This window comes from Mustela nivalis (assembly GCF_964662115.1).
Source record: "Mustela nivalis genome assembly, chromosome: 10".
Classification (NCBI taxonomy): domain Eukaryota; kingdom Metazoa; phylum Chordata; class Mammalia; order Carnivora; family Mustelidae; genus Mustela; species Mustela nivalis.
In genome coordinates, this window is record NC_139029.1 from 3579373 (window position 1) to 3595334 (window position 15962).

The 15962-nt window shown below is 59.2% G+C and overlaps 1 protein-coding gene across 10 annotated transcripts in view; it reads right to left on the bottom strand.

Moving 5' to 3' along the window:
* ACOT7 (acyl-CoA thioesterase 7) overlaps nt 1-15962 on the bottom strand; it is a 94010-nt gene that overhangs the window by 52548 nt on the left and 25500 nt on the right. For all 10 annotated transcript variants that reach the window (XR_014299670.1, XR_014299671.1, XM_082686782.1 and 7 more), the window contains exons 2-4: nt 11810-11927; nt 5674-5830; nt 1463-1554 (exon numbers count right to left, since the gene is read on the bottom strand). Coding sequence is in view for 8 of the 10 variants with exons in the window: in XM_082686782.1 (XP_082542908.1) it covers nt 1463-1554; nt 5674-5830; nt 11810-11927 (367 nt within the window). In the remaining 2 variants the exon portion in view is untranslated. The remainder of the gene's footprint in view (nt 1-1462; nt 1555-5673; nt 5831-11809; nt 11928-15962) is intronic.

Below are 15962 nucleotides of genomic sequence, written 5' to 3' on the forward strand. Positions count from 1 at the left end.
GCAAGCAGCTCGATAATTAGGTCGTGTTTCCCTGCGATGTGACAGACCGAGTACCCAGGGCTCGGCGCAAAAGATGAAAGCGGGGGTGGGTATGCTTGTAATTTCCGGAGAGAAAAATCACTCACTCCTGAGTGTAGGGTCCTGCCCCCACTCCCGGCAGGGAGGGGAGAGAGCAAGTGGGAGGGAGGGGTGGGCCGGGGCAGCAAGGAAGGGCAGCGTTCTGGCGAGAACAGTATGTCCAAACTGAAGCCGTGCACGTGACCTCGACAGACCCGGGGTCTGGATGAAGCAAGGCTGCAGCAGAACGGACCCCTCGCTCGTGCAAGGACGGGTGGCGCCAGCGCCGTCATCCGGTGGCAGCACGATGTCCCTTCTTTCGTGGGACCACAGGACAGGCCACCCATCCAACTCAGGCCAAGGTCCAAGCACCCTGTCTCCCCTGTCTCCACAGAGTGTTTTAGATATTCAGACTGTGGCAACTAGAGCCCCGCAGGCCGCCATCCCGACCTGGGGAGACGTGCCACCCAGACCTCGCCTGCCCCCAGGGCTCCAGGCAGGGTGTGGGGTCAGAACCTGGGCTGCCACGGGCAGAGGTGTGGCTGGTGGGGAGTTCCAGGGAGCGCCCCCTGTAGGTTCACACGTGCAAAGGTGCAGGGAGTGGAAAGGTGGGCCGCGGAGCCAGAGCAGGCCTCCTCGGAGCAGGAAGGGCCTGCAGCCAGCGTCCCGGTGAGGAGGAGGACAGGACCCAGCTTCTCGGTGAGCTCAGTGCGAAAAGAGCAGGCGCCAGTGCCCACGGCTGTGGTTCCCAGTTACACTGATTTTACAAAAATCTGTTCTTTGCACAGGAAAATGCTCGTGGCAAGGCAGCCACCGTCCGAGCCACGGGATGGCTCCTCTAGAACAGCTTAGGTGTGAGAACAGAGTCACAGGCCTCCACCGAGGAGCTGTCACACATGTCTTGGAAACATGCAGGGACTCGGGCACCACAAAGTTAAGGAAGGAACAAAATCCTTCTATCGGCTCAACATTCACCCACCAACAGGCTGCCCAACCAAGCGTGCCCAGCGGGCTGGGAACGAATACAACAGGCTCCCTTCGTGCAGCAAGCCACAGTGAGGGGACCAAGGACGGCAAGGGAAGGGGCGGAAACAGAGATATCTTAGCCTCCGTTTCGTCAGGGGCTGAGATGAGGAGCGGCTGGCCTGGGCCACACAGCCGGGAGGACCTGGTTCTCTCAGAAGGACCTGTCACCTGGCACCGTCCTGACCCACTCTGGTCGGGACGTGAGGAAGGGCCCTCCGGGAGGGACGTCCACCAGCGAAACCTGCACGAAGATCCCAGCCAGGGACAGCCCACTCCACGGGCAGCGCCGGCCCCCAGCCCCCGCTGTTGCTGTTCTGGGACGCCTGGGTAGCCTCTGCCATCTGCCCCCTGGAGAGAAGCAGAAGGGGGGTCTCCTTACCACGACTGGAGGCACCTCCAGGACCTTGTCCACGTTCTTCAGTGACAGGGGCACATACCACAGGGTAGCCTTATTGGTCAGCTTTTTAGTACCTTCAGAGAAAAAAACCACATGAGTGATGGCGCAGCGCGAGCCCAGGGCGGGTGGGGCTGAGACACAAGGTGGGAGCCAGGGCCCAGGGCACGGGGAGCTGCCCCAGCCCAGCCCAGTGCTGCCCCCTGGAGGCTGCTGGAAAGACTTCCGATCACAGGCTGGGGAACCGCTTTTCTCGGGTGGGGCCCTCTCCAGCCGCCTCCCAGAGAAGAGGGGACAGAGCCAGAGCATTCCAGCTCCGCTGAGCTCGAGTGTCTGCAACCCGATCCAGCAGACCGGTGCTCGGCGAGGGAACATCCGCCTCCTGAACAGGCTAGCAGCTCCTGCCAGAGGAGGCCCAAAGGATAGCAGCCCACGGACGTGAGAGGCTCAGGGACACACAGAGCCAGAGCCTGTATGGGCAGCCCTGGGAGCGGCCGCTGCTGGGCCACAAGCTGGGGTGTGGCTGCACAGCTCCTGGGCAAGGCCCGTCCCGCGAGGTGGGAGGCTTCACCCCAGACGCTTGGATTTGCGGCCGCCGACAACCGACTCAGGACTCCAATCCGGGTGGAGTGCTGACAGGCGGGCGGTGGGCTGCTCAGCCCCACTGTGGGCCAAGTGACAGGAAACAGAACCTTCCTTAGGCCTACCAGGGAGGCCTGCCTGGGCTGAGAACCATGAGCCAGAAAAGTCTGGGGATCGCATGGTCCCTCGCCTCTCCCCTGTGTAGGAGGAGCCTGGAGCCCAGAGAGGTCAAGGGGTCTACCTAGGGTCACACAGCAACTCGGTGCTATTGTGTGCATAGACCTACGCCTCCGGGGTTCCAGTATTTTCCGGGAAATGTCTGCAAAGATGCCTTAAAATGTAGCTTCCTCAACACAGAAGATGCTCCGAGTGGAGAAGAGCACATCTGCAGGACATGAAGGACGTAAGCAGGCAGGGTGGACAGCAGCCAGGTGTCCTCTGCAAAGCTCGTCGTGGAACTCCCCTCCTAGCAGTGCTTTCTGACCTGGTGCCTTCCCAAAGGGGGCCGGGCCTCTTGCTTCTGTCCCTGAACACAGCCCCAAGGCCGGAGCTGAGCCTTGTGGTCACATAGAAGGATGAGCCCCCGGTGCCCGGCCTGCACCGCTGGCCCCATGGGGACAGGCTCTCCGTGCCTGGGAACCACAGGCCCGTAACAAGGAAAATATTTTCACTGCACTTTGACTGAGAGTGAATCTGACAACCTGCTTTTGGGAATAAAGATTTCCTGTTTGACTCTGCCAGAGCCAGCCTGACAGGCTGGTTTCCATGGAAACCGGAGTGGTCCTCCTTTAGACCCAGATGAGCGCCACGGGCCAAATGAGGAAAAACATGCTAATTGTACTTTCTCCGTCATTTAATAAAACCATCAAAAGACAATTGCGGCATTAAACACACCTCTTTTAAAAATCTTAAGCGCTCCCAGCTATTTTTTGGAGCAATTTGCAACAATCAGGTCCCAGTTAGCTTAATATTTTGACAGTTGCCGGAGATGAATGAACGTACTCGAAGGCAGAGGTTTGCCGGTTGTCTGCCTCGGCGCGTGCTCCCTTGGCTGCCTCCGGGCAGGCAGCACAGCCCCAGAGGAGGGGGACACACCGGACAGGGGACCCCTGCCTCCTGGGGTCTCCGTTTCCTCCCCGTCCCCTGTCAGAGTCACCCTGGGTCCAAGGGGCCAGGCACTGTTGCAGGCAGTAGGGGCGACCGCAGGGGACAAGGCAGCCACCAGCCCTGCCCTCGTGTTCTAGACATGTGGACAGAAAGACACACGTCAGGACAGAGAGGGAGGCCTCGAGAGACGTGGGGTCCCAGAATAAGAGCGATCTGCACGGGTCGACACTCGGAAAGACAGAGGAAGGACGACAGAGACGCAGACGCCCAGACGCGGCGAGGACAGAAAGAGACGCAGAGCTGAGAGAGACGGACCGGTGCGGGTGGAGAGAGAGAGGCGGCTCCTGGCCCTTCAGCTGGAGGTGGTGGGGCTAGAGAACCCACACACGGAGAATGGGACGGCCCTCGGGGCTCCCAGAGTGGCCGGCCGCTCCGTGTACTAGGGAGGCCTGAGGGTCAGGAGGCCCCGTCTGGAGAAGCAGAGCACAGTGGGGTCACGGAGCCCACACCTGCCCGTGAGGCTGGACACCCGCAGCCCCTCTCCTCACCCCCCGTTCTGTCCCCCGCAGGGCCTGTCAGCTCTGCGTGCCCACCCTGCAGGGAAGGAGCGAAACCAAGGCCGAGCGACCAGGTGCTGGGGGCGGGGGGCATCCTTTCGGGTGGGGTAGAGGGCTGCCATCTCGCCACCTCGGCCCCGGCGAGAAGCCGCTGCCCCATGATGGGAGCGACCCCTTAGAAGTCAGGCGGAGCGCGTCCTTCTAGACAAAACCCTCCGTCAGCTTCCCGTCTCTGGACAGAAACACAAATCTCCCCGACAGCCTCGGCTCAGTCCATCATCCATTCGCCTGCACGGTCAGCTCTCCACCCGCTGCGAGCCAGGAGAAGCTCTTACCACTGGGGAAGAGGAAAGCATGACTCCTTCCTCCGGAGTTCATGGTGGAGGACAGGGCTTCTCAGCCTCGTCCGGCACAAGGACACGTTGGACTGGGTCCCCCTTCGTGGTGGGGACCCCCGCCCCCGCTGCACACAGTCTGTGCGGCTGCATCCCTGCCCTACCTGCCCCCGGATGCCAGCCCCTCTGCCCAGATGGTGACAACCGAAAAGGTCCCCTTGAGAGTCACCGTGCTGAGGGCCCAACGCTGCGGGGCTGAGCGCTGCTTTGCAAGTCAAGAATGCCCATCTACGGCCTCTTCCCCTTTCGCCACAGGGAGATGCTACTCAGTTCCTCAGGGTTTCCTCTGGGGCCAGAAATCTGGAAGGCAGGCCGCCCCCATCTGAAGCTGCTGATCACCATGAGAAAGCCACACTGCTGGGAATGCCATCAGACGGAGAAGATTCTGGAAACGGACAGCAGCTGAGACAATGAGCTCCCCTCGATCCCAGGGCCTGGGCCAAGGGGACTCCAAGGCCCCGTGGTGAGAAGACCATGCCCAGGTATCCCTTTCTGGGCCACCGCATGCGACATCCATGGTCCCTTAGATGTAAGAGCTACGGGCTCCCCCAGGGCCTGGACACAAACACAGGGCACAGGGAGGCTGTGTGCTCCAGGGCCATGGGCCCCCATTCGGCTAACCCATTCACCACGCTGTGGCCAGGCCTGCTGAGGACACCGGATGTTCCAGATGGACAACTGGGCTCCAGGCCCGGGGAGGGGGGAAGCCTGAGCCCCTGTAAGCTCTCCCAGCAGGGCAGCTGCAGGCCACTGCCGCCAAGGAAGGAGCGAGGGGCACGAGGAGGAGGACCCAAGGACCCAGGCAGCTCCCGCCTCCAGAAGCAGCGTGGACTGTCCCCTGCGTGGGACTATGTGGGACGACAGGGTGGCCTGGGGCAGGGAGGGGGACAGCAAGGGGACAAAGGGGCCTGCCTTCCCTGTCAGCAGCCGGGTTATACAAAGCTGCAGCGAGTGCAAAGCAGAGCCACACTCCCCTGCAGAGCCCCGTGGGAGGATGAAAAGGGGTTTCCATGGTTACCACTGGGAGAAAGAGAATATTCAGATCAAACCAGAGTCAAAGGTTCGCAGAGGGAGCTTCAGCCTAAGCCTGGAATGCAGGGCCCCGGTGCAGGGGGAAAGGGCGGGACAGCGACCCACTCCCCCGCCCCCACCTGCCGGTGGTCCCCATCCAGGGAACAGCAAGGAGGGTGGGGGTTGGGGGGATTTGGGGGGAGACAGCAGGGGGCTGGAGGGTGGCTTGTGCCCTCCCAGCCCACTGCCACCCCTCTGCCCCTGAGGAGCTGGTCTTGGGGCCTCCTCCTGGGGAAGGCAGGAGGGAAAGGTCTGCGCACTGGGAGCCCAAGTCCCACTGGGCGAGCTCGCTGTCACACTCATTGCTTAACCTGTCCCTGTCTGTAGAACAAGGATGGCAGGAGTGTCGGCTCAGGGGTGGGGCTGGGAACAGAGGGACTGTCACTCACAGAGGACGTCAGGGCCAAGCCCCCTGTCAGCAGGAGCTGTGGCTGCTGCTGGCAGGGACCCAGAGCTGGCTTGGTGAGACACGTGCAGAAGTTACCTGTGAGGATGTTTTCTGACATCACGTGGACCTGGACCTCCACGGAGTGCTTGGAGGTGTAGGTGATCTCCGCGCTGACGTGCGCCACCTCGCCAATGCACATGGGGGACAGGAAGTCGGTGCGCTCGACACGGGCCAGGGCGGCCACACAGTGCTCCTGCGGAGACCAGAGACAGGTGAGCCCCAGCCCTGGCCGCACTCCTCGAACGCGGCCCTTCTTCGCCCACTGTGAAAGTCACGCCATTTCTCGACATCACACATTCCTAATTGCAAAGCCGCAGGACACACAGCAAGGCCTCACGGGACACCCTAAAGCAATCGCCGGCGGATTCTCTGAGCAGTGAGGGTGGGGAGTGGCTTCTTTTTTCTAATTTTTCTACAAAAGACGTGCATCACTTCCATAATGAAAAGTAAAAAAAGACATACTCATCATGGAAAATTTGGGAAGTACACAGAGAAGTAGACTGAGGAGGGAAAATCACTCCTCACATCGGAAGAGAACCCAGCTTTCTATTTCGGGATCTTCCTTCCCAGGCTCTTCTCCCCAAGAACGGATCTCCCTGGTTCCTCTGCAGTTACTCAGGCTCATGCAAACATCAACAGACGTGTCCACAACCCGCTTCTTCCTCCGCTCGAAACAAGAAAACAGAACCTGCCTGAGTTACAAACGAGGCTTTGCAATCAGTGTTCCTTTAACTGTTATTTATCCTTCAAATAGTGCAGGACTCAAAACTCCAAGGAAAAAAAGGGTACAGGGCACCAGGTGTGTGTTTGTCACTGGTCCCCAGCCACCCAGGACCCCCTTGGTAAGGGATCGACGTGGCCACGGAGTACACCCATGTCTGGAGGGCACGCGACAGTCTACACTGGGGCTTGTTCTCTATTGAACCTGACTTGCTCGTGCTTCTGCATGGCCATTTCCACCACAGACGTCACTGTCACTTTCCACAATGGACACACCCTCTGTTGCAAAAGTGTGTTTCATGGCCAAATAGAACGGAATATTCCATGATCGCAGTCTTGGCTCCAGCTGGGTCCATTTCTTTTTACTCTAAGCAACGCTGTGATGCGCGTCCGTTCACGTAAATCGTTTTCAGTACCGGGGGCTGTTTCCCAGACTGAAGGGACACTTTGGTGTATGTTCCCGAAAGTCCTTTCAGTAGGGGGACCTCAGACCCTCACTGCCAAACAGAGCACTTGGCCTGTCTATTGCATTCTCCTGGAAACCAGCCCTCTTCTCCAGGAGGCTGGGCCCACCCAAGCTGGATGGGGAGCTGGGGGTGGGAGCCTGTCCATCCGGCCCTGCCCGCTCTGGTATTCGCCTTCCCAGTTAGTCCTCGCAGCACCCCTCATCCAAGGGTTGGCGACACTGAGCTTGTAGTAACGGCCACTCTGAGCCCTGGTGGAACCTCCTGTGGTCATCTGTGCAAGAGCCCACCTGCCGCCTCATGGACGCACCAATGCCCTGGGGCCCCTCAAACCAACCGGACCTGCCGCTCTGGAGGGACAGTCAGGGAACTTGCACCTTCACCCCTCTTGGGTGAGTCAGGAACATGGGGTGGGTTCCTCCAGTTTCTGTTCCTATAAACATGCCAGAGCCAGGTCTCAGCAAGCAAGGGACCAGAGTGGCTGGGAAAGGTTCCAGGGCTAGACTGTGGCTTCTCTAATCTGCACCGACTCCCCCCACCCCAAGACTTGCCCCTTAATCTGCCCTTGCTTCCCCGCAACCACGACTTGCCCCCTAAGTCACACGGACACGAAACAAAGTGCACCCCTAAGTAGACTTCTGTGGCTACAGCGCCACCCACCGGCAGAAAGCGGGAAAGGCACGTGCTGAGCGCAGCAGGACAGGAACGGAGGCCTCACTTCTGGGCCGCTTGGTGGAATCACGCAAGCGCTGTTACCCCGAAACAGCGTGAACCAGGTGTCTTCACTGGAGAGTGGCTAAATTTTGGTATGGCTACACTCACACATGGGTAGCATACGCGCGTGTGTGTGCGTGTGTGTGTGTGTGAATAATTTTTAATGGGATTGCAGCTTAGTCTTGGAGGGACCTGAGCTCCCTCTTAGTGTCCTTCCTGCGAGAGGAGACGGTAAAATGCCTTCATGCTGAGATGAAGGAGGTGAACGGTGTGGGCAGGTGACCCGGCGGCGTGAGGCGACTGCTGACGCTCGGACACTCCATCAGGGGGAGGGTCATCGGCTTCTGGGCCGCAGCTGAGTGCGGGTACACCAGGGGACCGGAGGCCGGTCAGGAGGTCAGGAGGCAGCTACTGGCACGGAGCCAGGCACTGGGCCTGGTGCAGCCTGCAGGGGAGCGAGTCGGATCGCCTGCCTCAGTTTGGGTTCCGACAGGGGGGCGGATGATAAACAAGCAAACAGGACACGGCCACATGGTGGCGGAGGCTCTGACAGGGCCGTGTGGGAAGCGCTGGGGCTGGGGGTGGCTTCTGAGCTGAGGTGTGAGTGGAAAGGTGGAGGCAGGTATGGACCGTGTGCACCCTCTCCAGCAGAGGGGAGAGCAGCAGGGACTGCGCAGGGCGGAGGCTGTGCAGGGGCGGGGAGGGGAGCACAGCAGGAGGTGTGAGCTAAGGGGTCAGCAGGCCCTGAAGGGCCAGGACTCTGCGGGAAGGGCAGGGACCCCGAGCAGACCGGCTGACTTTCTAGTCCCTGCACTTCAGAATGGCGTGAACTCTGAGCAGCTGGTGTTGCTGTCCCCTTCTGTGACCCGGAACACAGACACGGTGACCCAGGAGGAGACAGAGCTGCTCTCCACACTGTCCCAGGGAAAGCTGTCAGCACACACCTGCCACAGGAAGCCCTCAGGCCTGGCACAGGACGCCTGGCAGAGGCCTCACCCCTGCTCTTCTGGTTTGGAAGCCGCTTGTTAGGAATCTCGGCTGGCTTCCAAAGGAGAGAAGGAACTTCTACAGGGCAGCCACTCCAGAGACCTTTGCACGCGGGGCAGCCCAAGACAGACGGGTGGGCTGCCTGGAGGCTCTCCACCAGACCAGGGTGCAGGTAGCACGGGCCTGGACCCAGGGCAGAGGCAACTTGACCGTGAGCAGCTGTCCAAGGGCTCAGCAGGGCACTGGGCCTGCCTCAGGCATTCCGTAAAGAGCAGGTGTGACCCAAAGACTCAAAGCACGAGCCAGCAAACACCTGCACACAGGAGGAGGGCCTCCAGGCTGAGCACACCTCTGGCTGCCTGTGCCTCTGACACAGCCCCGGGCCTCCCTGCTTCTGGGGCTGAAAGCAGGGGGCAGACCCCATCCCAGGAGCACTCTCAAGAGTCTACCCCAGAAAGGGTCCTCCACCATGCTCCCAGAGGTGACCAGTATCACAGTGCTTGCTGGGCTCCGGAGCAGCCACAGGGCATGGAGTCAGGACAGTGGCTTCAGGAGCAGAGCAAGAAAGAACAGTGCAGGGCCCTGGGCTCAGTTCCCAGCTCTGCCGCTCGCTAGTGGGGACGGCGGGCTGCCAGGATCCAAGGGGGTGACCTCCGGAGAAAAGGGTGTGCCGCCCCTCTCACGGACACGTGGGCATCAAACGTGAGAGCGAGCAGGTCCAGAAGGTTCCCTCTCACTACGATGACTGTTTGGGCTGCACCTGCCCTACTCCCACACAGGCCGCCTTCAGCAGATGCCACCATAGAGAGGGCCACTCTGTGGGACCTTCAGGAAGCCGTGTAACTTCTCTAGGCCCCTGTGCCTCGCCTACAATGTGGGGTTAAGACGACAGTTGGGAAGATTCCAGAGAGAAAAGGTCGAGCACACAGTGTGGTCGCTGGTCCACCCTAAGTGCCTACTCAACGCTCCATAGGACAGCAATTCCACACATGCCCTTCTGGCGATCGAGATCGCCAGTGCGAGTCCACCGAGCTGCAGGCCTCTACCCAGATGCTGCGCATCTGGCAGGGACCTGAAAGACAAAAGTCCCTCCCTTCGTGGGGTTTACATTCTAACGGGGTGGAGGGGGTGGGCAGACCGAGATAAATGAGCAAAGCACACAATGTTCCAGGAGCAACAGTGCTGTGGAGCACAGCTGGGAGCAAGGAGGGAGCTGGTCACCAGGTAAGGCCTCAGTGGAGGTCCCATGTGCCACACTGGCACCAGGTGAGAAGGAGCCCTGCAGACTCTGGGGGAAGAGCAGCTCAGGCCGAGGGAAGAGGCAGTGCAAAGGGTAGCAACACCGGCCAGTCCCGCAGAAGCAAGAGAGCCAGAGTGGCCCAAGGGAGTGTCAAGGGGAAGGCCCAGGAGATGAGGTCTGAGAGCCGGACGGTGCTCAGATCCGAAACTACCGAGCACGTGGAGCCCACAGGACTGTTTGCCAGGGCCCGCAACAGAAGAGGAAGAATGGGGTCACTGAAGGTCCCTGGTTTTCAGTGTGGGTAACCAGATGCCACAGAGGTCATGTACAGAGGAGAGAGAGTCTGGGAAGAGCAGCCTGGGGACAGGTCCAGGGTGTCTTTGGGGGCCCACCAAGGTCAAGGGGCCAGTTCAGCATCCAGATGGTGCCAACCAAGAGGTCCCAGCTGACAAGAGAACCCTGGGGCCACATGACATACTAAAGACATAAAGCGGATGAGACCTGCAGGGGAGCTGGGTGGGGGTCTCAGGGGCTCGGGGTGCCCCTGCCTGACCCAGAGACCCAGCGAGGCCCTCAGAGGTCAGCATTGGGCCCATGCCAGGGTCTAACCACTTGGAGCTACCTGGGGCTCACATGCCCTCCCGAGCCTGGAACTTTTCTATGCCCCCATCCTGGGCCCACCAGTCTGGAGACATCGCCAAGCCAGCACCTCAGAACAATCCCCCTTGGACCCCCAGGCTCCCTCCAGGGATGGGATGGGGAGGAGGAGCAGGGGCTCAAAGCACAGGTTTGAGGCCTGGATTCATGGCCCAGACCTACCCCCTGCTTCCTCCATGGCCTCGGGCAAGCATGCAGGCTCTCTGTACCTCCACGGCCTCCGCTGTGCAACATGGGGGAACGGGGGAGAGGACTGTATGAGCAGAACCACTTCAAGGCTTTGCAAAATGCTAAGCACTCACTACCCAGCAGCAGTTACGTGGGTCCTCACCACGCAACCCCCCCCCCAACCCTCTCACTCCCCCATCCTAACGATCTCCTTCCCGGGTCCGGCCTCTCCTGCCAGGACCCTGCTGCTGTCTCCGCCGGCCGCCAGGTGCTGGGTCCTCACCAGGTCCTCACGCAAGCCCTGCCCCACAGCTGCCACCAGAGGGCGCACTCGGAACACGGCCTGGTTCGTCCCGCAACTCCAAGGGCACCTGAACAAATCCGGACTCCCGGCTGGGCGGGTGAGCCCCTCCTTCGCAGTGTGCGGAGGCCCCCTCGCCCATGTCCACCCACTGACACGTTCGCTCTGGCTCGGTTCCCACACCTGTGCCGTGCTCTCTCTCCGCCCCCTCCAGCCGTCCTGCATTCCTCCCCTCGTGGTGGGTGGCTGGCCCAGGCCCAGGGAGACACAGGACACCGGGACACAGACACCAGTGGTACTGCATCTCAACTGACCCCAGGTGGCAGTGTGGCGCAAGACAGACCCCCTCCCCCGAGCAAAGGTGCCGAGCCGCCTCCAGAGGAAAGGTCAGGTCCCTCGGCCCTTGAGGCAGGGCAGGAGAAGATGGGCCAAATGCCCCCCAGCTGCCCAAGCTGCAGAAGCAGAAAAGCTGACCCTCCTCCCAGGCACTCTGGCCGGGCTTTGGTGGGCTTCCCCGGCAAGAGTGCCAGTGCTTACCCAGGCCCCTCCCCGTCCCTGGGGGTGTCGAAGGGACAGGGGAGGGTTTAGGCCCAGGGCAGCAGAGCTGGGGGAGGGCATTCTAGAAACCAAGACTCTTGTGGATGGAGGGGGAGGAACTTAAATGCAGCTCTCAGCTGGCTGCCGGCTTACTCTCTGGCTGCCCCCAAGCCTCCTTGATGAATCCCCAAACCAGCACCATTCCAACAGGTCCCCCTCCAGGAGCTCCAAAGGCCAAGGGACGAAGGAGGGGAGAAGCCCATGCAAACTCTTGTCCCGACCCGGGAGTGGTTCGATGTCACCGACATCGGGACACCGGGCCTCCTGGGCCTGGAATCTTCAGGAGATCCCAGGCGGGCTGGGTGGCGGCTCGCAGACACTCACCCCGTTCTGGCTGTTGCAGTGCCGGGTGCTGATGATGGCTCCTGCCTCCTCGATCATCTTCAGGATGGTCCCACCGTGGACGTTGCCAGCCACATTGGCATCATCTGGCCGCATGATCCTGGGTGGAGGAAAGAGAAGCAGCAGGATGAGGCCACTGGGAAGGGTGTCACGCATGAATAGCAACAGCCAGAGGTCGTCCCAGGAGACCAAAGCCTCCTGAAGAAGGAAAAGGAACTTTCCGGGGGAGTTTGGTCAGAGTGGGCTGCTGCTCTGACAGCCCCAGACAAGGGTCCTGTCTCCATGAAGGAGGGAGGGAGGCAGACAGCAGGACTGTGTCCCCGGGGCCGCAGGCACCCAGCAGGGAAGGGGTGAGAGCAGGGGCCTTCGGCAAAGGCAGCAAGGCCACAGCACGGCAATTGGGGTTCCCAGCACACCTGCCCCTCCTGGTTCGCCGGCTCCCCAGCCACCTACAGGGCTGAATGAGCACCAGGACATAGGCTGTGACCCCGTGGAAGGCCACCATCGGAGTCCCAGAGGGGAAAACACACCCAGCCTCGGCTGCTCTGAGAAGTGGAAACGGGCCACAGCTCTGAGACTCCTGTCAGAGCGGGACCATCCGCCCCTGCCTGTCCCTGGCCTGCTGAGCTCTTAGGGGTGCCTGAGGGGGGCTGGGTCCCTGGGATCGAGAGCTGGGAGCCCTCCAGGGCTGGGGGGAACTGAAATGCCACCTCAGTGGCCCAAAGAGGAAAAATGTTCACATCCCTGCTGTGGGCAGCCAGTGGTGGGGAAACTCCAAGAAATCTCTGGAATTCCAAGAAGCCAGCTTGGTGCTCCTGCAGTGGGCAACCCCAGGCTAGCTGGCACTTTCCCAAACCACAGCCAGGCTAAAAAAATCTGCCTTCAGCAGCCTCATGCCTGGAGACAGAGGATCTGGAGAGCACAGGCCACACTCCCAGCATGCTCGCCAACCACCGGGGCTCCCCCAGCGCAGCGCCCCGGACCAGCACCCTCCACTCGGGCCCAGAGAGCTCTGCCACCCTCTGGGGCTATGACCTCCTGACAGCTCTGCTCAGCGGCTCAGTCTAGCCCATCAGACCCCAAGATCTTTCCTGGCTCCCACTCTTACTAGACCTGGGTGCGCCGGGCAGCAGACCAAACCCTCGCTCCTCCACTTCCCTGTCTTTAAAATAGGCATAATAACGGAGCCACTGCGCTTGACCATGGGGAGACAGAATCACATAAGATAATGCAGTTAACAGGCTCAGTGGGTTAAGCAAAGTAAACCATCAACAAAATGAAAACACACGGGCGCCTGGGTGGCTCAGTCAGTCAGGTCGCTGCCTTCAGCTAAGGTCATGACCCAGGGTCCTGGGATCAAGTCCCGTATCCGGCTCCCTGCTCGGTGGAGAGCCTGTTTCTCCCTCTCCCTCTGCTCTTCTCTGATGGGGCTCTCTCTATCAAACAAATAAAATTCAAAAATAATAATAATAATAAAGAAAGAAAAGGCAACCTACCAAATGGGAGAAAATATGTGCCAATCATGTGTCTGCTAAGCGGTTAATATCCTAAACATGTATAAAGAGTTCACACAGCTCAACAGTGAAAAAAAATCTGATTTTAAAATGGGTAAAGAAGGGGCACTTGGGTAGCTCGGTTGGGTAAGCGTCTGCCTTCGGCTCAGGTCATGACCCCGGGCTCATGGGACTGAGTCGTGCAGCAGGCGGGGAGCCTGCTTCTCCCTCTCTCCCCAGCTCATGCGGTCACTTTCTCTGTCTCTCCCAAATTAATAAGTCAAGTCTTTATTAAATAAAGAAAGAAACAAAAGGGACAAAGTGGGGTGCTTGGTTGGCTCAGTTGGTGGAACATCCGACTCCTGATCCCAGGTCTTGAGTTCAAACCCATGTTGGGTGTGGAACCTACTTAAAAAAAATTTTTTTTTTAAAACAAAACAGGCAAAGAAACTGACTAGACATTTTTCTAAAGAAGAGAGATACGGCCAACAGGTACACGGAAAAACGTTTCACACCACTCATCACTGTGGAAATGAAATTAAAACCATGGTGAGCTTTCCCCTCACACCTATTAGAACAGCTATTATCAAAACAATAAAAGAGATCGGGTGTTGGCAAGGCTGTAGAGAGGAAGGGACCCTCATGCACTGTTGCTGGGGATGCACACTGGTTTAGCCACCATGGAGAACAACACGGAGGTTCCAAAAAAATAAAAGTCCAAACCAAACATGATCCAGCCAGTCCCCTTCTGTGCATTTACCCAGAGGAAACATTAGATGCCGCAGTGGTATTTGCAGCCTCCTGGGCACTCCTCAAGGGCTGAGGGGATAAAGCTCAAAAAAGGAGGGAATCCGGTCAATCCTGACAACGCGGATGGACCCTGAGAGCATCATGCTGAGTGGAATAAGTCGGAGACAGAAAGACAACTCGACCTAATCTCACAGGTAAAATCCAAATCAGGGAGCTCAGAGAGAGAGCAGACGGCTGGCTGCCGGGGCCAGCAGGGGGCGGCGGGGTGAATGGGGCGGAAGGTGCAAACTCCCACCACGAGGGAAACCAGTCCTGAGGGCGTCAGGCAGCAGGAGGCTCTAGTTAGCCATAGGGCACCAGACACAGGAAAGTGGCTGAGAAAAGCGGCAAACACTTCCACCCCCCCGGGAACACTCTGCAGCCCGCTCAGGTGAGAGGTTAACGGTAGGAGAGGTGAGTCTCCTGCCACACGCACGCCAAACCCCCACCCTGCACTCCTAAAACTGACACGACGGTCAATGCCAGTGACATCACGATAAAGCTGAAAAAATAAAATAGTAAAAAAATTTTTCAATTATTTTCAAGTTTTAGGGGCACCTGGGTGGCTCAGTGGGTTAAGCATCTGTCTTCGGCTCAGGTCCTGATCTCAGGGTCCTGGGATGCAGCCCCACATTGGGATCTCTGGTCAATAGGGAGCCTGCTTCCCCCTCTCGGTCTGTCTCTCTGCCTACTTGTGGTCTCTGTCTGTCAAATAAATAAATAAAATCTTTAAAAATATATATGTATATATTTTCAAGTTTTAAAAATAAAATAGAAATTCAAGTTTATACTAAGGAGTTTTTTTTGTTTGTTTTTTAAGTCTGAGTGAAGATGCAGCCAATTTAAATAACCAAACTAGGGGCACCTGGGTGACTCAGTCCAGGTTAAACAAGTGGCCTTCAGCTCAGGTCATGATCCCGGGGCTCCCTGCTGGGCAGAGCCTGCCACTGCCCCTGCTCGTGCTCTCCCCTCCTCTGATAAATAAATAAATAAATAACAAAACTGCTGTTATCAGCCTCTTTCCTTTGTATCTGTTTTCAACTTAGTAAAGGACAGATGGTCATTTCTGCCCAGAGGCTGGTCGTCCTGGGGCTGCAAGGGGCCAGGGGGCTGGCCAGGAAGAGCAGAGCCCTGGGTTCTAGAGCATCAGGGAAACTTGAGTCCAGCCTTTCCTAGAAACCAGAGCCTGCTTCTGGGGGAGCCCGATTCCGCCCCTCGAGCCTCACTTGGCCTGTGGAGCTGTGCCCCCCACGGTTGGCCCACAGCAATGTGGCATGGTCTGGGAGGGGGGCAGACTCGGGGCCACAGAGCCGACGAGGAAGTGCTCACATCCGGCGGGGCACTGAGGAAGAGACTGATAAGGAGGCAGCCTTTGAGATAGTGCCTGGGGCCATCGTGGGACACTCAAGGGCCCCCAGAAACCCCTCATCATCCACACCCGGCTGTCCCCAGGACCCCCCGACAACACCCTGGGAATAAATGCCAGGAGCTCCAAACCACACATCGTCGGACATGAGAGCTCACTGGGACACTTGCCAACCCCCACGCTCCTGGGTCACCCAGGTCTGGCATAAATACAGTCTTAATTCCCCAGGCCAGCTGGCCACTCGGGCAGTCCCGAGCCTCCGTCCACGGGACCTGCAGAGGCAGGGAGACCAGAGCCCGGCTCCCCACTCCCCTTGGCCCCAAATGGCTCAGGAGCTGTTGGGCAGGGCTGTCCTGAAACACCGGTCACTCGGTCGGGGACTTTCCCACCCATCTCACTTCCCTAGAGCCCCGCGCCGCTGGCCTGGGCCTCTCCAGGCGGGCAGGTGTCTGAGGGGTGAGGGCAGCCAGGAGAACATGTGGTCCCT